Raw genomic sequence first — 27,317 nt, forward strand, 5'->3', positions numbered from 1 at the left:
TAATCTCCCTTCAGAGTCTCAACCTTTTCCCTTCCAATGCCGTTGGTTCCAATGTGGACAATGACCTCCTGCTGGCCCCTCTCCCCAGTGAGAACATTCTGTACCCTCTCGGAGACATCCTTGATCCTGGCACCCGGGAAACTACACACCATTCTGCTTTTTCTCTGCTGGCCACAGAAACGTCTGTCTGTACCTCAGACTACAGAATCCCCTAACACAATTGATCTCTTGGAAGCCGACGTACCCCTCGTTGCATTAGCATTGCGTTAAAGCTATCCTTGTAGTTGCATGAAGGGTGGTTCTCTAACCAAAGAGAAACCGAGAGAATTTGGTATCTAGTGAAGCTGTCGGCCGTTTCTTCAAGCCTGTCTTCAAAGTTTGGATTGCAATTTCAGCCAGACCATTGGATGGAGCTATCCTTAAATGATGAATACCATTCAACTTTTTAAAATATTCAAATTCCCTGCTTGTAAACAATGGTCCACTATCTGTGACCAACATTTCCAGGAGTCCATGTATTTCAAAAAGTGCACAGTTTTTCTATCCTTGTCCCCATATTTGATGAGTGAATTCTATGCATGTCCAGCCATCTTGAGTGAATGTCCCTAATGACAAAGAACATTGAGCCTGTGAAAGGACCATATAGTCAACATGTAACCAAGTCCAGGGGTTAACCAGCCATTCCCACGCATGTGGAGGAGTGGCTGGTGATAACTTTTGTCCTTGTTGGCACTCTGGGCACTGTCCCACCAACACAGTTGTCTGCATCTAGTCCAGGCAACCAGACATAACTTCCTGCCAACATCTTCATTTTGTAAATCTCTGGATGACCCAGGTGGAGTGCAGCGGGTATCTGGCGGTGACTTTTGCTCAGTACACTCACTCTTGCTCCCCATAAAAATATGCTTTCCTCTACTGCAATCTGGTCTCTCCACGTCTAAAGAGGTTTCAATTCTGGTTGTGACGGCCCTTTGGTTTCCCCCATCACCACCAGCTGCTTCCGTTTCCAGGGACCAGATCTTTCTGTGTCCAAAATCTAATAATGTCAGCTGTGACTGGAAGTGTGTCCAGAAAATTTAAAACCATTATGGACTCTTCCAGTGGCAGTACCAATGCACCCACATTTTCTACTTGCCCTCTTGAACAGTGTTTCAACTTGTCATTGTACACACTAATATTAGTTTCCATGGCTGAACTCAGCCTGAAGCCATGGGTGGCACTGTTTCTTCCCTTTAAGTAGACCTAGCTGGTGTTTGTGGACCATTATTATTACAAATTATGTCTGTTAAGATATTGGTGAGACATCCTGACTCCAAATATGTCCTCCAAATCTTCTTTCTCTATCTGAGCTTATTTATGCTCTGCATTAGCCAAAGTCCTCGATACTTACCCTAATGGGCTCTCCTCTTCATTGGGCCATGTATGAGCTAATACTAGCCCAAAGCCACACAGGAAACATTGCATGTCAATACCAGATCTTGCTTGGGATCATAGTCTGCCAACACCTTAGAGGATGATAGCTGTTTCTTCACTTCCCTAGGGTATCCCGAAGCAACCTTTTCCAAAACTGATCCGTTTTTAAGAGTTGATGCAAAGCTGTCAGGATGGAGGCAAGATAATGGTTTAAGATGAGAGGGGTAAGTTTTAAAAGGGATCTAAGGGGCAACCTTTTCACGCAGAGGGTGGCACATGTATGAAATGAGCTGCCAGAGGAAGCGGTGGAGGCTGGTGCAAATACAACATTTAAAGGGCATCTGGATGCATATATGAATAGGAAGGATTTACAGGGATATTGGCCAACTGCTGGCAAATGGGACTAGATTGGGTTAGGATATCTAATCAGTATGGTAGAGTTGGACTGAAGGGTCTGTTTCCATGTTGTACGTCTCTATGATGCTATGACTAATTGCAAGTATGCATGGCTCATGTTCAACTTCATGAAGGGCAGCCCCTCTCTCAGCTTTGCGCGGGATTGGGTATTTATCCAGCTGCGAAAAGCGATTTCCCATTTTTTAATAAATCCCCACAAAGGCAAACCAACCCATTGGTCTTCACAATTGGTATGATCGGTGCTGCCCATTCCTTCACTTTCCAACCATCTGATTTCTGCCTCTACTTTTGCCCACAAGCAAATGGCACTGGGTGGGCCTTGTAGAATCATGGAATTACTTCTTGGTCAACATGTAAGGTGGCCTTGGCCACTTTGATGATCCCCAGACCTTCCTGAAAAACATCTGGGAATTTAATTAGGACTTCTCTCAGGCATTTTCGAATCAAAAAATGTTGAGCCAATCAAGATGAGTCTTTCTCAATGAACTTCACCCCATCAAGTGTGGGCCGAGCCTTTTATTACAATCAGTGGTAACTGAACCAGTTGTTTCTCATATGAGACTGAAACTGAAGTTGTGCCCTTAATCGGTAAAGGTCCCCCAGTATAGATTCTTAGTCTAGACTAGGTCTTGCACAAAGGTAAGGGTTGGAATCCAGAGCGAAGTTTGTTAAAGACTGGTTCTGCGATCACTGAAATGACTGCATCAATTAGAACCAGGTGACTATTTAACAAGACGTTTATTTTGATTGATTCTGATTTGGATATTGCTAAACAATTTAACTGTTCCAAACCAGATGTAGGTGGACTTTCCAGGGTGGACACTTTCCTTGGTTCTGGCCTATGAATTCTCTTACTCAATTTAGTGGAAATCTTTTGCAGTCTCGGGTCCACATACTGGCAGCAACTACAATGGCTTGCCAGCCTGGAGAAAGTTTTAAACCATTTGCCTGAGGCTTGGCTTTGTTTTGGAGTTTGCTGGGGGCTGACCTAGAATCTCTCTGGATATGTCCTGAGTGAGATTGTGTACTTGCCTTTACTCAGGTTGTGGTCCCCAAGCTCAGTCAGCATCCAGGGAACAGGAGAATCGACGTTTCGGGCATAAGCCCTTCTTCAGGAAGGGCTGACTGAAGAAGGGCTTATGCCCAAAATGTCGATTCTCCTGTTCCCTGGATGCTGCCTGACCTGCTGCACTTTTCCAGCAACACATTTTCAGCTCTGATCTCCAGCATCTGCAGACCTCACTTTCTCCCCAAGCTCAGTCAGACTGGTGAAGGTGTCCACTTCCATTGCAGTACCCTACAACTCATAAGTCCTACTTGCTGCATTTTTCAATAATAAATCTAGTTGTACTGCATTTTAGACATGGAGAGACTGACTGGTTGGGAAGGGCTGACTGAAGAAGGGCTTATGCCCAAAATGTCGATTCTCCTGTTCCCTGGATGCTGCCTGACCTGCTGCACTTTTCCAGCAACACATTTTCAGCTCTGATCTCCAGCATCTGCAGACCTCACTTTCTCCCCAAGCTCAGTCAGACTGGTGAAGGTGTCCACTTCCATTGCGGTACCCTACAACTCATAAGTCCTACTTGCTGCATTTTTCAATAATAAATCTAGTTGTACTGCATGTTTGAAGTCCGGCTGGTCTTCAGCTAGTAGGTGCTTTTGCATGGTTACATCATTAATCCCACATACCAAATGATCTCTCAGTATCTTATTATGGATTTAACCGAAGTCGTCTTATCCTAGTCAAAAATCCCGATACAGATTCCCCTGGTTCTCGAATTGCTGAGTAAAACTGATAACATCTCAAAATTAAAGGAGGCTAGTGGTTATAATATTTCTAAACTAAATCTGTAACTCTTGAAAGGTTTTATTATTATCTGATGCCTCAGGGCAAGTTAGGTTCCGAATAGCCAAAGAAGCTGCAGGTCAACAAATTATCAGGAGAGTTATTCATTGCTTTTCCTCTGCCCCAGTTTTCTTTGCCCAACAAAAATAGAACATTTTTTCCACATAATGGGCCCAGTCTTCAACGGCAGGATCGAACAAGTCAAGCTTCCCAAAGAACAGCATGATGCCAGAAATGCTTACCCCAACTTAAAGACGACTATCGCAAGTGAATTTCTTCAGGAGCGTGCTTTTCTCTGGTTGTCATTGAAGTAACACCACAGCCGCCAGTATCCCGTCACCAAATCACCCTTTATTTACACGCGGAGAGTCCTTGATACTGATCTAGCACTCTCAGAGCCAGCTCTCAGAGTGAACAGAACCTCTGACACTCCTGTTTATATCTGTCAGCCAGGGCTCCCTCATTGCAGCTCTTAATGTGGCCCAATCAGTGAACTCATGTCCTATGAAGTCCATTTAGCTGACCTCATTACAGCTTCAATACAACTACATCCTTCCTCAAGTAAGGGGACCAAAATTGTCGCAGTATCCAGGTACAGTCTTATTAATGTTTTGTACAGTTACAGTCATTGTGGCATAAAGCCTCCAGCTCCACTAGTCTTTCAATAGTTTGATAGGAGGCCACCTCTAATGAGCTGCAGAGCTCCACATTCCTTACAACAGTGGGAAACTGAAACTGCTGATGCAAAATAGTCTCAAAGTGGGATCTTAACTGCCCTAATTGGCAACCCACCTCAGTGGACTGGGCAGCAGCATCCAACTTCCACCCAGCTGTCTTGGAATTACTTGTGGAGTGCAGGAATGAGCTGGGAGCTGTCCAGCTATTCCCCCCTTATTTTCACAGTCCCTTCCACCAACAATCCCATCTTTGTGTCCAGGAAAATTCAGCTCATTGTCTAAATATGACAAACCAAATATTGGTTTAACAATACTTCCAAAACATAGCACATCTGGTAATATTTTGCTCCCTTATTACTGAAGTGGAATATTAACTTCAATTATGGCACAAGTGTTTCTATCAAAATAATGGCGAGGCTATAGAACATATTGCAAACAGTTCAGCAGCTACATGCAAGGGGCACTATAAGTTGCAAATTGAGCTGCGGGGCTCTCTATTGGCTTTGTGAAAACGCCATCTCTGGCTCATGACTGAAAAGCATTAAATGACATGAAGTTGCTGTATTATCATAATAGATATGAACTGAACACAACACAGAAAACCCAGTTTTGTTCATTCCATTTCAATAATTTTTTCAAAAAGTTGTTAAATGTTAATTCATGCCAATCAACTTCTCTGGCACTGAAAATTAACTGTTGCAAAACTGTGTCATATTACTTCAGGTTTTAGAAGATTTTGAAGATGTCAAATTGTTTCACTTTTTAGTTCTATGCTTTTCTTCTTTATTTTATGATGTGGAGGTGCCAGTGTTGGATGAGGGGATGGACAAAATTAAAAATCATATGACACCAGGTTATAGTCCAACAGGTTTATTTGGAAGCACTAGCGTTTGGAACGCTGCACCTTCAGCTAACTAGCTATCAAGTGATTTTTAATTCTCTCTATTTTAATCCAACCTTCCTTGTCCTCTCTGTTTTCCTCTTTCTGTTCTAGATATGACATTTAATTCATTCATTTTAATTTACAATTTCTTCTCAGTCCTTACCATTATGTGTTTTTTAATTCTCTCTATTTTAATCCAACCTTCCTTGTCCTCTGTTTTCCTCTTTCTGTTCTAGATATGACATTTAATTCATTCATTTTAATTTACAATTTCTTCTCAGTCCTTACCATTATGTGTATAAGATCCTGGGGTGTGTTGCTGAACAAACAGACCTTGGAGTGCAGGTTCATATTTTCTTGAAAGTGGAGTCGCTGGTAGATAAGATAGCCAAGAAGCATTTGGTATGTTTTCCTTTATTGGTCAGAGTATAGGAGTTGGGAGGACATGTTGTGGCTGTACAGGACATTGCTTAGGCCACTTTTGGAATATTGCGTTCACTTCTGGTCACCCTCTTATTGGAAGGATGTTTTGAAACTTGAAAGGGTTCAGAAAAGATTTACAAGGATGTTGTCAGGGTTGGAGACTTTGAGCTACAGAGAGAGGCTGAATAGGCTGGGGCTATTTTCCGTGGAGCATTGGAGGCAGAGGGGTGATCTTATAGAAGTTTATAAAATTACGAGGGGCATGGATAGAGTGAGTACTGAGGTCTTTTGCTGGGGTGGGAGAGTCCAAAACTAGCTGGCATAGGTTTAAGGTGAGAGAAGAAAGATTTAAAAGGGACATAAGCAACAACTTTTTTCACACTGAGGGTGGCGCGTGTATTGAATGAGCTGCCAGAGAAAGTGGTAGAGGCTGGTACAATTACAACATTTAAAAGGCATCTGGATGGCTATATGAATAGGAAGGGCTTAGAGGGTTATGGGCCAAATGCTGGTAAATGGGACAAGATTAATAGGATATTTGGTTGATATGGAGGAGTTGGACCGAAGGGTCTGTTTCCATGCCGCATATCTCTATGACTTTAAATCTGTATTGAGCTGTAACTTTCACAATCCTTCAAACTGCTTAGTTAAGGAGATACATTTGTTCTGTGCAGTCATGGCGCAGCCTGGGTTTCCTTGCTGTGCTGTTAGCAGCATGCTTCTGCCTACCATGCAAAAAACTGTAAAACTCTAAATCTGCAAGCGCAACTCAACTAACAGAGGACACTGTTAGATTACATGCCTTTTGAGGTATTGTGTTTGTCTGATGATGGATCTGAGCCCAAAGTCTTTTAAAGCAGAAATAATCAAGTTATCAACGAAACTAAGTTGACACTATTAGGTCATCAACCTATTTTTAAAAATTGTTGACTCGAGATTTAATTGGAGAAATCTATTTCTTCAGAGGTTATGCTTTTATGAGAAGCTATTGTTCCTGTTCAGCGACATACAGCAATTATATATGTTCCAAAAATCTTGGAAAAATCAATGATAATAAGGACAGGACTGGATCACATTTCAATCATATTTATATTTCATGTTTATAATCAACTTTTTAAAAAATTGTTCATCCCCCTGATAAAATGACTAAGCTTGGAACTAAGTTCAAATGAGTCCAATTTGAAATCTACCTCAAAAGAAAGTCTGAATGTTGCTCCAATTTGGATTTTTCAAATTTGGATTCACAATGTGCAGTTTGCTGTTTTTGTGATGTGTTCAGCATATGTGGTACCTTTCATGGGTCTTGCAGCATCTGCTGCCAGTAATAGAAAGGATTGACTACCAAACAGGTTGTTTTTTATTCGCACTTTATTCCTCCATTCAGCTAATGAACCCAATTATCACAAAGTCCATAGGTTATTTAAGTTCTAATAAATCTCCATGTTTTTCCCTGACAATTTTCCTAGAATCCATTTCCATAATGGTTTAACCTCAGTGATAAGGGAATAAAATTGTACTGTTGAAATATCTTCCTAGCCTTTTACAAGGATATTTGTTTCTGACAAATTTATGTCACTTCTAATGTATATGAAGAAAGTTATTTCCACCAATTTATTACTATAGTTCTGTCAATTTCAGAGACCATTTATCTACATGATTGAAAATATGAATTGAACTATAGTGGGAGCAAGCTTATGTGGAACATGTTCAAAATTTGAGTGTCTTTTTCTCTTGGTGAGCTGCCTAAGTCAGGTGTGCCTGACGATCTGATTACTTACTTACAGTGTGGAAACAGGCCTTTCGGCCCAACAAGTCCACACCGACCCGCAACCCACCCAGACCCATGCCCCTTCACCTAACACTACGGGCAATTTAGCATGGCCAATTCACCTCACCTGCACATTTTTGGACTGTGGGAGGAAACCAGAGCACCTAGAGGAAACCCACGCAGACACGGGGAGAATGTGCAAACTCCACACAGTCAGTCACCTGAGGCGGGAATTGAACACGGATCTCTGGCGCTGTGAGGCAGCAGTGCAAACCACTGTGCCACTGTGCCGCCTTTGGCCACTTTATTGCTCACAGGCCTTAGGTTTCCTTGTTATTTCAGCAAATCAGTCCCTGCTCGTACATAAGAACAAAAAGTGCTGGAGAAACTCAACAGGTCTGCAGCAGCTGTAAAGAGTGAAATAGAATTAACATTTTAAGTCTAGTATGACTCTTCAATTCTGGAGCATTCAGTCTGTTTCTCCTTCTGCAGATGCTGCAGAGGTGCTGAGTTTATTCTGTGATTTTTTGTTTTTATTTCAGATTTCCAGCATACATGGTATTCTGCTTTTATTTCAGTCCCTGTTCTGTTTAATACTGATCCAATGGGTTCTTTGGAAATATTCAGTATTAAAGCTTTAATGTGTTTCCAAAGTTCTTCTACATTGAAATCAGCAGTGAGATCTGGAAGGTTCCTTGACATCTATCTCTGTAGATTGAAGACTCAAAATTTATTTGATAGTTTGTCTCTCATCCATCCTTAAGCTCAGGCTTGAAATGGAAGCCTAGCTTTGAGTGAATGAGTTGATGATCTCTATGACTCTACAATGCTGTGTGTCCCTTATGTCACACTGGCACAACAAACTGTAGCCTATCAAGTGCCAGTGTTCAGAATGAGGACACATCTATGTAGTCTTGAAATGATCTTTGTATTGAAATAAATTATTGGTTACAGACAGCTGCTTTTCTGCAGAGATCCAACAGTAGACAACTTACCATCATGCATGCAGTAAACATAACCTGAGGAACATGCAAAATGACTGGAAAACTCTCAAATGTGTGCTGATATTGGCAACAAAAGAAGCTTCTCAGAAACACTGCAATTTGTCTTTGGACCAGCATGGAGGAGAAAGTGAGGACTGCAGATGCTAGAGGTCAGAGTCAAGAGTGTGGTGCTGAAAAAGCACAGTAGGTCGGGCAGCATCCGGGGAGTAGCAGAAGCAACATTTTGAGCATAAGCCCTTATGCCAATGGAAAGACATTTCATATCAACATGAAGTCAGAGCAGAGCACATTAGAATACTTCAAAATCAAGGACACAGTGCCATCAACCACATCAAATGACAGCCTAAGAGAAACTGGATAGGAGACTAATTCTGGAGGATACTGTAACCACCATCAACCAAATGAAGTGCAACATAGCTCCAGAGTTGATGAAATTTCACCCAAAACCTTGACGCATGATGGTCTTGCTCTACGTTCCAAGCTGTATGAGTTTGTCATGATCTATTGAAACAAGGCTGGATTCCACAGGATCTCTGTGATGCTATTATCATCACTTTGTACAAAATTAAGGCAGTAAATTCAGATACTCCAACTACAGTGGGATCATCATCCTTTCTATTGCTTTGGGGGGGGGGGGATCCTGGACAGAATATTTTGAGCAAGCTGGTACCTACTGTCATGAAACAAAACCTCTGAGAGAGCTGATGCAGTTTCAGGGCAAACAGGAGCACCATAGACATGGTATGTATATTCAGAGAAATATAAAAGAAGTGTTTCAAGCAAAACAAAGACTTATACATCTCTTTCATAGACCTTGTCAAAGCATTTGAAACTGTCAGCAGAGAGGGACTTTGAAAAATCCTTGAAATACTTGGGTGTCCACCCAGGTTCCTGGTCATGGTGAAGCAGTTCCATGAAAATCAGTTTGGACAAGTCATACACAACAGAGACCTCTCAACTCCCTTCCAACTTCACATGCATGAGGCAGGAATATGCTGACCCAACTTTATTCAACATATTTTTCAGCATGAAGCTGCAGCAATTAGCAGAAGACCTTGAAGAGGGAATTTACAGATTTTTCTGGACTGAAGGAGACCCTTTCAGCCTCAGGAGTTTTCAGATCCATACAGAAACACAAGGAAAATTCATCTGAGAACTTATTTTAACAGATGACTGCAAGGTCCTGGCCCACAATCAGTCAGATTTGCAATATGTAATTGTGCACTTTTCTGAGGTGGCACTGTTCTTGAATTAAGTCATGATTTGGAGATGCCGGTGTTGGACTGGGGTATACAAAGTTAAAAATCACACAACACCAGGTTATAGTCCAACAGGTTTAATTGGAAGCACACTAGCTTCCGGAGCGATGCTCCTTCATCAGGTGGTAGTGGAGGGCTCAATCCTAACACACAGAATTTATAGTAAAAATTTACAGTGTGATGTAACTGAAATTATACATTGAAAAATTGATTGTCTGTTAAGCCTTTCATCTGTTAGAATACAGTGATAATTTCATTTATTTTATGTGTAAATCACAAAACCTTTTTTTTAAAAAGTTGCATTCTCAGGTTAGCTGTTAAGAATGGTGATAGCTAGACAATATGTTGAAGTTGTTAGCCTTCTGTGTTCTCTGTCTATGCCATGATGTTTAGATTGATTCTAATCTAAAAAGTGAGATAACGGAGTTTTACATAAATTCATGCAGTTTTTAAGCTCAGAGTTCTACATGAATGCATGCAGTTTTTGAGCAAAGTACAATGTAACCCTGCAAGTACAAATTCACCCCACAAAATATGTGTGCATGTGGGCCTTTGTCTGTCTGTGTGTGTCTGTCTGTCTGGGTTGGGGGTTGTGACTGTGAGAAAGTGTATGTGTGTGTGTGTAGTGAGTGCAGAGTGTCTTAAGTCTGTGAGGGGGTGCATGTGTAAGTATGGGAGTGTGTGTGTCTGTGAGAGTGTGCATGGGTGTCTGTGTGCACGTGTGTGTATGTGTGTCTGTGTATGTACGAACCTCATGGAATAGTCCAAAACAAAGTAAACCTGAAACAAACATTTCTCCCTCCAGTCTAAGGATGTTCTCCCCTAAGCTTTTTAAAAAAAAAACCCAGAATCCTGGAGGTACAATTGTCTACCTTGCTAAGTGGTAAACTCTTAACATAAACTAAAAACCATTCAGTTGCTGAAATAGCACTCAGATTCTTTTAAAATATATCACTATGGCTACATAAATACTTGTAAGTTATTAATTAACTACCAACACACTGAAATCCCATGAGTGACTAACAGAAAATTAAAAACCAAAACTAAATAAATGACATTAAAAAATTAGAATCATAGAATCCCTATAGTGTGGAAGCAGGCCATTTGTCACATCAAGTCCGTACTAACCCTCCGAAGAGCATCCCACCTCGACCCACTCCCTTATCCTTGTATTTCCCATGGCTAATCCACCTAGCCTGCCCATCCCTAGATATTATGGGCAATTTAGCACGGCCAATTCACCTAACCTGCACATTTTTGGATTGTGGGAGGAAACCCAGAGCACCTGGAGGAAACCCACAGTCACAGGGAGAATGTGCAAACTCCACACAGACAGTTGTCCGAGGTTGGAATAACCTGGGTCGCTGGCACTGTGAGGCAGCAGTGCTAACCACTGAGCCACCATACCGCCCTACATTAACAAGTGTACATATATACAACAGCAGACCAATTAAATGGTGAAGAAACAAATGATTGTTTGGGTAGGTTAGGGTGAAGGTTTAGGAAGTGTGACGGGAACAAGGGTATGATAGGAAACGCCTGGTATTACAAAGTTAAAGCAATAAAGAGCACAGTGGTAGCTGAGGGAGTATGATTATGGAAGATATTAACAATCATGGATAGATAAAGTGGGAAGGAAGCTATTGAGAAATATTCTTTCCATTGAATCCTCATAAAATTTAGTCTGAAACTATCAGTGTTTCTTTACCCCATCACCTTACACTATGCCCTCTTTCATTGTCACTGGGACAAAAAACAGAGATTACATCTGAAAAAGACAAGAAAACAGAGAAAAAATATTGAGGACAGTCAGAAATAAAGGAGAAGATAGAAAACAAAGCAATAATACTGAGATGGTAGAAATAAGTTTTAAATTCTGCAATAATTCTGTAATCTCACCAGAAATTGTCTAATGTATACATGAACAGATCTGATGGGGACAAAATCAGAGTCAAATGTAAGTTAACTTTGTTTTCTTTAGAATGATGGTAAGCCTGTAATTCTCCAATATTGCTACTGACCTTACAATGATGTATTCTACATCTTGCGTTAGCCTGTCATGTGTACAATCATCAACAAACTTGTTTGTAAATGGGCTTCTTAAAAATCTCCAGAAAAATGGACATCTTTGGGAAAAAGAAGCCTCATGGGAAGAAGGAGTAGACAGACAAAGGATTATGGACAAAATACTTCATTCCATGTAAATACTTCCTTGTTTGATCTTGAAGAATATAGAAAGTAAATTAGTGTCAAAATTGAAAACTGGAATAAAACTAGAATGTTATAGAAATAGTCAGGAGGGCAGCCAACATTGTTACAGTGGGATATAGAGCTGACAGCCAGAGTATTCTTACCCCAAAGCTGGCGAGCTTGGAGACATGACATGTAATTTATTAGGAGGGGCTGTGTTGTATTTATTCTCCACCACCTTTCTGCCTCCACTGGGATTAGTTTCTGGGCAGCAAGTCACATTGTTGATCTTCCCATCCCAACACCAGTTGAGACCCTTAGTGGCGAGTTAAGGAGCATTTAAGGGCCTCAGTCCAATGTCACTGGGATTAACCCAGCTGCAGATGGCTTTGACGTTGGTCACAATAGCTGCTACTCTGTAGGCAATTTGTCAGCTTCGGGGTGGCATGGTTCCTCAACCAAAGCTAATCAATATCTGACTGAGGGGCAGGAATGCCCACTAGGAGCCAAGACCTGCCCTTCCATCTGACATCCTGGACTTTTCCCTTTGTGACCTCAACACGATAGAGCAGTTGATCTTCCGTAATTACACCGGCACCACTCCCCACCTCTTCCTCCGCTACATTGATGACTGCATTGGCGCCACCTCCAAGACCTGCCCTTCCATCTGACATCCTGGACTTTTCTCTTTGTGACCTCAACACGATCATTACTCTCCCAAGCTCACTTACTTTTGCGCTTGATCCTCCCTGAGCGTAGGTCTTTATGGGTGTTCTTCTGATAGCAACTCTAGCCTCCTCTGTGCTGCTGCTGCTGAGTGAGTGTAAGAGCTGCTGGCCTCTATTTGGCAGATGGCTCAGGGGGTCCTTCTCTTAAAGAAGGTCTCTTTCTGGCAGGAGAGACCTCCAGTGCCTCAATAACATTCTGCCCATGATTTAGGTTGATGACCATTTGTCAGATCGTTTCTGATGGAAAGTCATCAAATTGAAACCTAAACCCTGCTTCTCTCTACATAGGTGTCACCTGACTCTCTGAGTATTTCCAACATGTTTTTGTTATTGAGGTTGCTCAAGATGAAGAATTTGTCAAATATACAAAAGCTGAACTGTGTGCTTATTCTTGTGGTTTTGGGCATCAATCACCGCTATTGTCATTTGTACAGTTCTGAGACTTGAAATGGTAGTCTAAGCTGGCGTATTGTATAGAATTAAGGCTATATGTTCAGTGGTGCTGTCTTACAGATGGGAAGATAAACCAAGGCTTCACCTCTCCTTTTAGGTGGGTGTAGAAGATCCTATTGCACTATTCAAAAAATTGGTGCCGTGACCAACATTCTTTCAACCCAACTAGTGTTAACACTGATTTTCTTGCAATCTATTCCACAGCTCTTTCTGCTGTGCAGCAGGTTTCAAAATCTCAACAAAAAATGCAGATGCTGCAAATCTGAAACAAAAACAGAATTTGCTGGAGAAACTCAGCAGGTCTGGCAGCATCTGTGGAGAGAAGTCAGAGTTAACATTTTGGGTCTATTGATCCTTCTTCAGAAAGTTTCAATGTCTCCTTGCCTTCACTGATGCAGAGAAAACGATTGAGGAAAACCCAAGCCAAACTCTTCATGACTGGAGAAATGCCATAAAATGCATTGTTAACATATGTATGGGTTCTTCGTTGACATACCCATAGAGTCAATGGACTGCCATTGTTTGTACATGGCGATAAAATTTATTGACATCTTCTGATTCAAATGTTTTTCCGTTCTCCTTCATGCTTTCCTGTTCATTGATATGTCTTCCACATGAAAGGAAGCCAGATTTGTAGAAATTGTTAATTGTACCACCTTAGCCATAGTTTCTTCAGTGATACTGGATAAATGCAATGTCTCTACATTACTGAAATCTGCAGAAACCCGTACTCAATTCCCTCATCAAGCTGGAACCATAAAATGTGCACTTTGACACTTAATAATTTGTACTGTGGGAAACCGAAGAGAGACAGGTTAGGTAAGAAACCTGCATTTCCTGAAATTCAAAAACTTAATTTACCATCTCTGACAAATAACTTTTAGTCGTTTTTTTTCCGATACTGCTCCCAAGTTCTGCCATCTAGTCCTATGCTGTTTTATTTTTATTAGTAATTTAAATAATTCTTTCATTTTGGATTACAAAGCCATGTGTACTACTGCAGGCTGAATTTTTTTTTGAGAGTGATCTGAAGTTGATGATCCCAATTGAAACATAGTCTGGAATAAAGCTGCAAACTGATCTAATGAAAGTCTTTTACTTGCTGTTAAGTTAGATATCACATAACACTTTGCGTTGTGCAATATTATCATTTTCCTGCCTGCAATCACTAACTGTTCAGGCAGAGTTGTCTCACTCAATTTTGTCTCTGAATGTGTCTAACAAGCAGTTGCTGCATTTCACTGTCTGGGGGATGGCATACCAACTGTTTGCTGTTACAAAGCAATGATATAGTAGGGGGTAGGTAGGGAGGAAGGGGTAGCTGGATAAATGTAACTGATTGATTTAGCCTTCATTTCCCAAAATGAAAGGTGAGACTGCATCATTCATTTAATTTTTCTTTGCGTTCATCAAGTGTACTTATGTTTCCAGCATAACCTCTGTTTTTCCTTCTTTACAAAGCCAGAGCATAGACACTGGGGAATCTCTCAAGGAAATTGAGCTACAGGAAGCTATCCAACACCACAGTTGTACAATTTTCTGAATAATTTCTTAATTCATAACATGGATTATTTTACTTGTTCCTACATTTGAGCTATCTCTGAAATAAACTTCACTACATTTATCATGTTCACTGCACTTAGCTTTGGCTGCTCATCAAATATTCTTTCCACTCGTCTGGAAATTAATAGGAAAATGCTTTACAATTACATTCTTTGTGTATATGATTGAAATGTTTATACCTCAGTACACCCTTTGAGGCCTCACTTCAACAATTCACTGACAATAAGGTTAACTATAGAGGCAAAATTAACTTTTTGTGAACCTTTATACCTAGAGCCAGATTTAATGTAGCCCTGCATGTCAGAATGCACAGACCTGATCCTATGAGAAAGGTTCCTGTGTCAGACTCTCCGAATAGGAAAATACCCCTGAATAGTTCAGAGGTTAGGAAGAACTAATGCAAGATTCCCAAATTCCCAACTGCCAATTATCGCATAAGAACTTTACTGATGCATTTCGGGTGGAAGCCCTTCATAAGGAATGAGGCTGGGGTTGGAGAGAAAAATAGGAGGGGGCTGGGGCTGGGGAGAAGGTAGCTGAGAGTGCAATAGGTGGATGGAGGTGGGGGTGAAGGTGATAGGTCGGAGTGGAGGGTGGTGCAGATAGGTGGGAAGGAAGATTGACAGGTGGGACAGGTCATGAGGACAGCGCTGAGCTGGAAGGTTGGAACTGGGGTTAGGTGGGGGGAGAGGAGATGAGGAAACTGATGAAGTCCACATTGATTCCCTGGAGTTGAAGTGTCCCAAGGTGGAACATGAGGCGTTCTTCCTCCAGGCGTCAGGTGGTGAGGGAGTGGCGGTGGAGGAGGCCCAGGAGTGAGAAGGGGAGTTGAAATATTCAGCCACAGGGCTATGGGGTTGATTGGTGCAAGTGTCCCAAAGATGTTTTCTGAAGCGCTCTGCGAGAGGCAGCTGGTCTCCCCATTGTAGAGGAGACCACATCAGGAGCAATGGATACAATAAATGACGTGTGGAAGTGCAGGTGAAACTTTGATGGATCTGGAAGGCTCATTTGGGGCCTTGGACGGAGGTGAGGGGGGATGTGTGGGTGTAGGTTTTGCAATTCCTGCGGTGGCAGGGGAAGGTGCCGGGAGGGGAGGGTGGGTTGTTGGAGGGTATGCACTTGACCAGGTGGTCGCGGAGGGAATGGTCTTTGCGGAAAGTGGATAGCGGTGGAGAGGGAAATATATCCCCAGTGGTGGTGTCCATTTGTAGGTGGTGGAAATGTTGGTGAATGATGTGATTCATGTGGAAGTTGGTGAGGTGGCAGGTGAGGACCAAGAGGATTCTGTCCTTTTTGCGGTTGGAGGGGTGAGATTTAAGGGCAGAGGTGTGGTACATGGATGAGATGCATTGGAGGGCATCTTCAACCACATGGGAGGGGAAGTCTTCTTGGGAGCAGATGCGGCAGAGGTGGAGGCATTGGGAATATGGGATAGCATTTTTGCAGGAGGTCGGGTGGGAGGAGATGTAATCCAGGTAGCTGTGGGAGTCGGTGGGTTTGTAAAAATATTTCAATGTTGATTTGGTCATTGTTGATGGAGATGGGGAGGTCCAGGAAGGGGAGGGAGGTGTCAGAGATGGTCCAGGTGTAGTTAAGGTCAGGTGGAATGTGTTGGTGAAGTTGATGAACTGTTCAACTTCCTTGTGGGAGCACAAAATGGCACCAATGCAGTCATCGATGTAGCGGAGGAAGAGATGGGGAGTAGTGCTGGTGTAACTCCGGAAGATGGACTGTTCTATGTAGCCAACAAAGAGACAGGCATAGCTGGGGCCCCTGTGGTGCCCATGGCTACCCCTTTCATCTGGAGGGATTTGGGGTATTTGAAGGAGAAATTGTTGAGAGTGAGGATCATCCTCATGACTTGTCCCACCTGTCCATCTTCCTTCCCAACTCTCTGCTCCACCCTCCGCTCAGACCTATCATCTTTACCCCCACCTCCATTGCACTCTTAGCTACCTTTTCCCAACCCCACCTCCCTCCCACTTATCTCTCCACCCCCAAGGCTCCCAGCCACATTTCTAATGAAGGGCTTTTGCCTGGAATGTTGATTTTTCCTGTTCCTCGGATGCTGCTTGACCTGCTGTGCTTTTTCAGCACCATTCTAATCTTGACTCTCCAAGCATCTCCAGTACCCACTTCTGTATAGATCAGCGGGGCTCCACCCTGGAGGCTTCCTGCCTCTATTCTTGATGAAGGGCTTTTGCCTGAAATGTCATTTTTCCTGCCTTGAAGGAGTTATCTCCTCTCTCCACAAGAATCTCAGTGAGTCTCTCTCTCTCTCACTGCAACCCCCAGGTCCTGTACTCTTTGCTACCTTCTCCCCAGCAACCCTCCCCCCACCCTCCCATTTATCTCACCACCCTGGAGGCTTCCTGCCTCTACTCCTGATGAAGAGCTTTTGCCTGAGACATCGATTTTCCTGCTCCTCAGATGCTGCCTGACCTGCTGTGCTTTTCCAGCACCACTGTGAACTAAACTCTGGTTTCCAGCATCTGCAGTCCTCACTTTTGCCCACTTCTGTATAGCCAGAGTAAACCTTCTTATTACTCGTGGTGTGGAGAGTTCATTCTTGGAATTTATGCAACATAGCTTTCTGGAGCAATATAGTCAGGAACCAACAAGGAAATAGGCCCCTCTGAATCCAGGTCCTTGGGGCTAGACAGTTGGCATTGTGCGTCTCCCATTTTCGAGATGTAGGCAGGCTTTAAATAATGCAGGATTATCCTGTTGAGGTATGTACGCACTCATCAGTTATAGTGGGCTGTACACTACAACTAGTGTAAATGTGCAAGCAGCATGAATATCTTGTGCTGCCTGTGTCACAACCAGTGGGCACTGGTTAATTAGGATCTCTGCCTGTTTCTGGGACTGATTCAATTTTGTTGCCAATCTTCAGGAATGGTCAAAAAATATTAACATAAATAGCACAAATATAAAATTATGACAGTAATTAACACATACAAAACTGGATATACAAAAGAGAGATACATTTCAGCTGATTTCCTAGTCTCTGGTCAAATCCAGGCAGACACCTTGCAGTAGAGAGTTTGAAAGAGGTAGAGAATTGCATGTCATTTTAAATTACAGACTGGTGAAAAACCATTGCTGAGGGCTTCTCAAAAAGGCTAAGTTAATAAAGTCAAACTCCCACGAAAAGGATCATGTCGAAAAATTAAAAATACAAGGAAAGGAAGCATATGTAACATCCCACTAGATAGAAGTCTACATCAGTAATGTTTTATTTTTGACTTAACCCTTAAACCAGGAGTACTTTCACAAAACGCCCAGTTGCCTCAGTCAGCTGATCTATGACAGAATTGTACCAGCCTTTGGGAGCAGGATGGCAGGTATGGGGACCAATACAGTCATGGGTGTCTGATTATCTCCCACGTGCAATCATACCACCTTGGGCATTTTATTGATGATCAGACTGGATGTGGAGACACTACCTCCTACAGCCAATTTACATAATGAAAAGCCCAATTAGGACTCAGTTGTTGTTTTGCTGATGGGACAACATCAGTGTGGGAAGGCTGCCAGATAAATGGGATAGTTTAATAAGAAGGAGCGGCAGGCAGGGCTGGTACCCATATGAACTCTGCAAAAGCATTTACAGGAGAGTCAGAGTTGAAAAGGGTGGTAGAGAAAAGCACAGCAGGCCAGTTGGCATCCGAGGAGCAGGAGAGTCAATGTTTCAGGCTGGAAATGAGCCTGCTCCTCAGATACTGTCTGACTTTCTGTGCTTTTCCAGCACCACCCTTTTTCAGGAGGTTTGACAGTCCAATTAGATTAGATTCCCTACAGTATGGAAACAGGCCCTTGGGCCCAACAAGTCCACACCGACCTTCCGAAGAGTAACCCACCCAGACCCATTCGCCTACCCTATATTTACCCCTGACTAAGGCATATAACACTATAGGCAATTTAGCATGGCCAATTCACCTAACCTGCACATGTTTGGACTGTGGGAGGAAACTGGAGCACCCAGAGAAAACCCACACAGATACAGGGAGAATGTGCAAACTCCACACACAGTCACCCAAGGCTGGAATCAAACCCGGGTCCCTGGCACTCTGAGGTAGCAGTGTTAACCACTGAGCCACTGTGCTACCCCTCCTTAGCCTGGTAAAATTTTCAAGTAATTGTTTGCTTGCCAATAGAGCTGTCAAGGTCCCCTGTAATCTACAGCAGACAGCAGATCTGCTGATTTCTGTTTTTTTTAAATTAACCTATTTTTCTAATCAATCTGTCCAGAGATGTTATTATACACCTCTGGAGCAGATCTGATGTGCTTCTAATCCTGTGATTCGACTAGTGGCACCTGGAGACCTTTAATCCAGAGCATCATTGATTGGACAGTGGGCCCACAGGTGGCCAATTAGGAGGCCCGTGGTAAATTCCTGAGCAAATCACCAGGGCAACAAGTGCAGGATCGAGATCTATGTTTACCCAATCCCCTCAAAAAGTTCAACCTTTGTGTTTTTGACTAATATTCCACTGATGAAAACAAATCTTACAATAAGAAACTTGCTGAAATATTCAAAGTAATTTTGATGCTGCTGAATTATAAGTTGTTTGCTTTGTCCTATTTTTAACCTGAATCATTATTTTTCACTTTTTCTCTCCATTCATATTTCAACTTTGACTTCTCTCTTCTACCAATACTAACCTTTCTTTCTTCATTTCATTCTTTTATTTACTTTTTTCTTCTCTGCTTACAAAAACATTTTATGCACCAAATTAAATATTGAAATTTTCAATTTCCAGTGTAAGGCAACTGATTATTTTCAATGCATTATTTTTATAATATATGCATCTTGATTAAAATTGTTCACAAGTTGAATATCGATGAATGCCATTCATAACAACTTTGTTTTCCTTCAGCTACCAGGGGAGACTAATATTATAGGAATAAAAGACAAAAAGGGCCCAGTTGCATCCTATCCAGGTAAGCCTTTTTACTGTACTAAAGCTATTATTAAAAATAATACTTGTATTGCAGTTTCTGATAATAGGGACGTCGACAATTAGCACAATTAAATGACCCATTTCATCAACTTCACAAAACCAAATGTTTAACTTGTAAAACCAAATTGAAAGAAACACTGTTCCCCATTGTCTAATGTTTCAGTTAATGGCATAGTTTATCTTTAAGACATGCTGAGGCGTATTATCTGATTGACATTATTCCTGTAAGAACACTTATACTTTTGTTAACTCTTATATAAGTTGATTCTTGTTGCCCTCAGATTTTTTAAAAAATTATATTTAATGTTCAATTTACAATGAATCTAGAAGAACATGGGAGGGGATTGTGATAAGTTTATCATTGTTCTTATTTATTGCATCCTGACTTTGTAGCTGTGTACTCAAGAAAATGCCAAATCACTCCAAAATGAATCAGTTAAATGTACTGACTACAGTTTAAGCAAGGTTGCTAAAGAATTGTGCCATCAGCTACTTCAAATGGTTGGAACCTCCCTGTTGATCCCTATCTATAATACTATAATTACCTGCAATAGTCCATTAGAACTTTTGCCTGAAGCTGTAGATTAACAACTAATCAACATCACAGTCACGTTCCAGACTATAGACCTCGCATTTAGTAATGCTAAGTGCTGAAAGGGATCTTTGCATCAACATACTGCACACATTGCTGAACTTTTGTTAGGTTAACACCATTCAGTCCTTGTTTTCCCCATCCGTGAGAAGTGTCATCGAGTTACTGAAGCACAGAAATGGGCCCTTGGTCCAACACATCCATGCTGACCAGGTTACCTCAAACAGAATTAGTCCCATTTGCCTGTGTTTGGGCCATATCCCTCGAAACTTTTCTTATCCCTGTCACGTGTCCAAATATCTTTGAAATGTTGAAATTGTACCCACCTCTGCCATCTTCTCTGGCAGCTTGTTCCATATGCAACCACCCTCTGTGTGAAAAAAAATTGTCTCCCAAGTCAACCTAAAGCTTTCCCGTCACCTTAAACCTACGCCCTCTTGTTTTGGATTCCACTGCCCTGGGAGGTTAGTCATCCTTTCTATGCCCCTCATGATTTTATAAATCTCTATAAGGTCATCCCCGGCCCCCTACACTCCAAAGGAAACGTTGCAGCCTGTCCAGCCTCTGCTTATAACTCAAACTTTCCAGCCTTGGTAACATCACTTGTAAATCTTTTTGCACCCTTTCCAGTTTAATAACATTCTTCTTACAACAGATCAGAGATTAGGCCACATTTGGAGTACTGTGTTCATTTTTGGTTCCCTCCTAAAGAAGGATGTTGTGAAATGGGTTCAGAAAAGACTTACCAGGATATTGCCAGGGTTGGAGGATTTGAGTTATAAGGAGAGGTTGAATAGGCTGGGGCTGTTTTCCCCGGAGTGTCAGAGGCTGAGGGAGACCTTATAGAAGTTTATAAAATCATGAGGGGTATAGATAGGGTGAATGGACAAGGTCTTTTCCCTGGGGAGGGGGAGTCTAAATCTAGGAAGCCTAGGTTTTTGGTGAGAGGGGAAAGATTTTATAAGGGACCTAATAGACAGTGTGTGTATGGAATGAGCTATCAGAGAAAGTGATGGAGGCGAGTACTACTACAACATTTAAAACGCATCTGGATGGGTATATGAATGGGAAGGGGTTTGAGGGATATAGGCCAAATGCTGGCAAATAGAACTAGATTAATTTAGGATTTCAGGTCAGCATGGATGAGTTAGACTGAAGGGTCTCTTTCTGTGCTGTACATCTCTATGACTCTAATTATATGCAATACTCCATTATGCAATATGCGAATTGTCTTATACAGTTGTAACATAACATAACAACTCCTGTCCTCAAATGCTCTGACTGATAAAGGCAACTATCCTAAATGCCGCTTTCACTCCCTTTCTACCTGTGATGCCACTTTCAAGGAACTATGTACCTGCTTCCCAGGGTCTTTCTCTTGACAACAGCCCCCTTCCATAAACTGTTTAAGTCCTGCTCTGGTTTGTCTTGCCAAAATGCAACACCTCATTTATCTGAATTAAATTCCAAATACCATTCCTCTGTCCATTGGCCCAGTTGATCAAGATCCCTCTATACTCTTCTTTGCTGCCCACTATACCATCAAGTTTGCTGTCATCCACAAAGTTACTAACCATGCCTCCTATATTTGTTTATATAAATGATGAATAACAGTGGACCGAGCACTAATACTTGGAACACACTGCTGGTCACAGATCTCCAGTTTGAACAACAGCCTTCTACCACCACCCTCTGTCTCATACTGTCAAGCTAATTTTGTATCCAATTGGCTAGCTTCACTATGACAGTCCCCTGGAGAATCCTCCTACTCTGTAACTGTTCTCAGAAGTAAAACTTTGTTTCGGATTTTTTTGACTATGAATGCCCGAATCCTATCTTTAATGGCTTCAATTTAAACTGCTGTTGAACCCTTTGGCACAAATCTCTGTGGATATGCATTTCTAGCTTCCCCTATCTCTCAAAATTCAAACCAATGTTATGGGGCCTCCAGCAGCAGGTGGTAACAGTGAGGGAAGCACCAAACAGTTAAGTGGGACCCTGTCTTGAGGAAAGGGAGCCTTTGTCAGAATGAGGTATCTTGGGGAGAAAGAGAGACAGGCAAAGGATTTTGTCAATGAGATATCAATTACAGACTTAATTTCATGTCAATTCTCTGTTTTCTTAGTTTAACTTTAATTTCGCTTCACAATTGTAAAGACTCGATGCCTTTAGAATAAAGAATCCATGCTACATGATTTCTACGTTACTTATGAGCTTTTGTCTCTCATAACACTAACATTAAGCCTGACCAGCATTCTGCATGGTCAATTATGAGATTTCTTATTCTGCACTCTCAGTGCGAATCAATTTGGTACACACTGTGTTTCTTGATTCTTTGAACTTTTTGACAATTGAGAAAGTAACCAGAACTAAGGGATTCAGGCATCTGCAGTCAAAAGATAGTTAGCAAAAGTTTAATGTACAAAATAGACGCAGCTCATGAAAATTCATAAGGGGACTGGCATTCTTAGGCTGATCTCTACAGAAGTAAATAACATTTTAGATTGATGTGTTTTCAAGTAAAATTCTTTGGGGAAGTAAGAATTAAAACTGACTGCTATTAATCCACCTAAGATTCACACTGCAAAGAAAAACTCTTTCAAGATCAATCCATATAATTGAAATCAAGAGTCCCCTTGGGCTCTACACATCTCCAAGACCATATAACTTACCCTGGGTTGTTCTGAAACTGACATTTAGATTTGTTACTTCTCATTGGTAATTTCTTATTTGATCTAATTAAGTAAAACCGGTTTCATAATCTTTCTGGATTTATTGCTTATAGTTCTGAGTGCCAAACCAAAATATCCTTATTTGTAAGGATTGCAGTCATCCCATCCCTAGTTCAGTGTTAACTCTTAAATCAAAATGACTCCAATCTTGTAATAGACTCCAAATTTAGTTTAATTGTGTTTGACTTATTTTCTCCAGTTAAAATTTAATTCCAATATTAAATATTATAAACAAAAAACACAGTGACCTTGAATGTGGAAATCACAATGAGATTCAGACTGGGGAAATGTGAAACATAAAATTGAATTGCTGGAAAATCTCAGCAATGCAGTTTTGAGAGGACTGCAATGTTAGATGTGTCATTTTCATGTGGGATGTGAACAGATCCTGTCTGCCAGGTCAAGTAAATATAAAGATACCATGACACTATTTTGAAGAAGAACAGGAGAGTTAATCCAATGGCCTGGCATGTCTATCAGCCAATCAACATCATAGGAGACACACTACCATATGATTAACAATCTTTATTATAAAAGATATAATAGCAGGATACAAATGTGAGTCTATCATGCCAACGCAAGCAAAGCAGGAACAAATAAAAACAACTCTATACTCATCCCAAGGATTCTGGGTAATCCAAGATGAAGGATGGGAAAAAGATGTGGCTGTAAGAGCTGCTCCTTTTTTGAGGTATTTTATGTGTTGGAGGTGATTTTCTCAACTTCCGGGAGCAGTAGTTACTGATTTACTGTTGCATTGTTTTGGGACTTTGGGGAAAAAGATCAAAACAATGGCAATTTAAAAAGGCGGAAGAGAACAAAGGCTGTGACCACATGGTCAGTAAGAGAGAGAAAGAAACCCACACTGTTGTTTGGCACAGCAGTGAATCTGCGCAGCCACTGCCTTTGTGTTTGAGTTCATGTATTTCTGGACATCAGAATGTGATAAGAAAAATGAACAAATAGCAAAATTCACAGCTCACTTTGGAAGAACATACATGGGAGAGCTCACAGCACAGGAGTAGATAAGTGCATGGCTTTTAGGTGTAACATTGCTGTCATTTTTTAAATAGTGAGTAGAGTGGGTTATTTTTGTTGTGTCTTATTGTGATCTGTCTCTTGATTAAAATTTAAAAATACAAAACAAAGGTACTAAAGACATTTGGATGGGTATATGAATAGGAAGGGTTTGGAGGGATATGGACCAGGTGCTGGCAGGTGGGACTAGATTGGGTTGGGATATCTGGTCAGCATGGACGGGTTGGACTGAAGGGTCTCTGTTTCCATGCTATACATCTCTATGACTCTGTAAGTTAGCCTGGAGCACTGTTTTTTAGAGCAGTAAGACTGTGCTATTTTCTGTAGATTGTTAAGGTGCAAAGATAGCCTTTAGTAACGTGATGTGCTCTTCCTGTTGGATGTGGGAGATTAGGGGGAATTTCCATGTTACTGATGATTCTGTCTGCAGTAAGTGTTTTTGATTGTGAATCCTGTCAATCGCATGGATCGGTTGGAATGGCAGTTTGAGGCGATGAAGAATTCACAGGAGCTAGGGGGTGTGATGGATTGCAGTTGTAAGAAGGGAGAAAAACCGCAAATGCAGTCAGGAGAGGGAGGAAAGTAAAGGCGTCTCCTGTGGTTATCCCCATCTCAAACAAGTATGTTGTTTTGGAAAATGTGGGGGGTAATGGACTCTCAGGGGAATGTAGCACGAACAGCCAGGTTTCTAGCATTGAAACAGCTCTAATGTGATAAGGAGTATATTCAGGTTCCAAGCGAACGATTGTGATAGGGAACTCTCTACTCAGGGGCACAGACAGCTGTTTCTGTGGCCGACAGCGAGAAATCAGAATGGTGTGTTGCCTCCCTAGTGCCAGGAGCAAGGATATCTCTGATAGAGTGCAGAATATTCTCAAAGGGGAGAGGGACGAGCAGGAGGCTGTTGTACGCATTGGAACTAATGACATAGGAAGGGAAAAGGATGAGATTCTGAAGGGAGAATATAGGAAGTTAAGCAGGAATTCAAAAAGAAAGTCCTCAAGAGTAGTAATATCGGGATTATTGCAGATGCCATGAGCTAATAAGGGTAAGAATAGGAAGATAGAGCAGATGAATGTGTGGCTGAGGAGCTGGTGCAAGGGAGAAGGGTTCACATTTTTGAATTCATTGGAATCTTTTCTGAGGTAGAAGTGACCGGTATAAGAAGGACAGATTGCACCTGAATTGGAAGGGGACTAATATACTGGGAGAGAGATTTGCTAGAGCTGCTTTGGAGGATTTAAAATAGTAAGGTGGGAATGTGGGACTCAGTGAGGAAAGAGATCAGTCTGAGACTGGTACAGTTGGGAAAAGGAACAAGTCAAGGCAGGCAGGGGCAAAGCAGAGAATGACATAAATTAAACTGCATTTCTTTCAATGCAAGAGGACTAACAGGGAAGGCAGATGAACTCATTACATGGTTAGGAACATGGGACACGGATATCATAGCAATTATGGAGATGTGGCTCAGGGATGGGCAGGACTAGCGGTTTAATGTTGCAGGGTACAAATGCTATAGGAAGAATAGAGGCGGGGGGGAGGAGGTGTAGAGTGAAAGAAAGGAGGTGTGTGTGGCACTTTTGATCAGGGATAACATCACTGCATTACTTGGGAGGATATTCTTGGGAATATGTCAGGGAAGTTATTTGGGTGGAACTGAGAAATAATAAAGGGATGTACCTTATTTGGATTGTGCTATAGACCCCCTAATAGTCAGTGGGAAATTGAGAAACAAATTTGGAAGGAGATCTCAGTTATCTGTAAGAATAATAGGGTGGTTATAGTAGGGGGTTTTAACTTACCAAACATAGACTGGGACTGCCTTTATGTTAAGGATTTAAATGATTCTGAATGTACATGTACCTCTTAGAGAAGGTGCAAATCTTGGCTTGGGAAATAAGGGCAACTTGGTGAATAAGTTGTCAGTGGAGAAGCACTTTGAGGCCAGCGACCATAATTCTATTAGTTTTAAAATAGTGATAGAATAGCATAGACTAGATCTAAAAGCTAAAGTTGTAAATTTCAGGAAGGCCAAATTTGACAGTATTAGGCAAGCATTGATTGGGTGTAGATGTTCGCAGGTGAAATAATGGTTGGGAAATGGGAAGCCTTCAAAAATGAGATAACCTGAGTCCAGAGACAGTATGTTCATGTTAGGGTGAAAGGCAAGGCTGGTAGGCATAGGGAATGCTGGATGGCTAGAGAAATTGTGGTGGACCATTGGGATATCTTCTGGAGAATGTGGGAACCCAAGGGGCATCAATATCCTAGGCAGGAGGTTTGCTAGAGCTCTTCAGGGGTGTTGGGAACTGGAGCTATGGATCAGATGATGGTGTAGGTAGTGAACATCTTATACAGAGTGCAGACAGTTTGTGAGAAGGGATAGGCACATGATAGGACAAAGGTGCAGTCAGTGTGATGGGTTGAAGTGTGTCTATTTTAATGCAAGATGTACCAGGAGTAAGAGTGATGAACTTAGAGCATGGATCAGTACTTGGAACTATGATATTGTGGCAATAATGGAGACTTGGATATCATAGGGGCAGGAATGGTTGTTGGATGTTCCAGGGTTTAGATGTTTCAAAAAGAATTGGGGGGTGGGGGGTGTAAAGAGGTGGAGGAGTGACATTGCTAATCAGGGATAGTATCATAGCCCCAGAAAAGGAGGCCATTGAGGAAGGTTTGTCTACAGAGTTAGTATGGGTGGAAGTCATAAACAGCAAAAGAGCAGTCACTTTATTGGGAGTTTTCTACAGACCCCCCCCCAATAGCAACAGAGAAACAGAGCAGATTGGGAGGCAGATTTTGGAAAGGTGCAGAAGTAACAGGGTTGCTGTCATGGGTGACTTTAGGCTTCCCTAATATTGATTGGAATCTCCTTAGTTTAAATTGTTTGGATGGAGCATTTTTGTGTCCAGGGGAGGGTTCCTGACTCAATGTGTAGATAGGCTGACTAGAGGGGAGGCCATTTTGGATTTGGTGTTTGGCAACTAACCAGGTCAGGTGTCAGATCTCTCAGTGGGAAGCATTTCAGTGATAGTGATCACAACACCCTGACCTTTACTATATTCATGGAGAGAAATAGGACCAGATAGTGTGGGAAAATATTTAATTGGGAGAGGGGGAAATTACAATGCTATTAGGCAGGAACTGGGGTACCTAAATTGGCCACAGATGTTCTCAGGAAAATGCACAACAGAAATGTGGAGATTGTTCAGGAAGCACTTACTGATAGTGCTGGACAGATTTGTCCCACTGAGGCAAGAAAGGGATGTTAGGTTGAAGGAACCTTGGGTGATGAGGGATGTGGAACATCCAGTCAGGAGGAAAAAGGAAGCTTACTTTAGGTTGAGGAAG

At 41.8% G+C, this 27,317-nt stretch overlaps 1 protein-coding gene across 1 annotated transcript in view; it reads left to right on the forward strand.

Moving 5' to 3' along the window:
- The window catches only part of LOC122555285 (mucin-3A-like), a 462,531-nt gene that overhangs the window by 207,874 nt on the left and 227,340 nt on the right, over positions 1 to 27,317 (forward strand). The window contains exon 9 of the mRNA XM_043701128.1: positions 19,515 to 19,578. Coding sequence (XP_043557063.1) covers positions 19,515 to 19,578 — 64 coding nt within the window. The remainder of the gene's footprint in view (positions 1 to 19,514; positions 19,579 to 27,317) is intronic.

The sequence above is a fragment of the Chiloscyllium plagiosum genome, chromosome 12 (assembly GCF_004010195.1).
Source record: "Chiloscyllium plagiosum isolate BGI_BamShark_2017 chromosome 12, ASM401019v2, whole genome shotgun sequence".
Classification (NCBI taxonomy): domain Eukaryota; kingdom Metazoa; phylum Chordata; class Chondrichthyes; order Orectolobiformes; family Hemiscylliidae; genus Chiloscyllium; species Chiloscyllium plagiosum.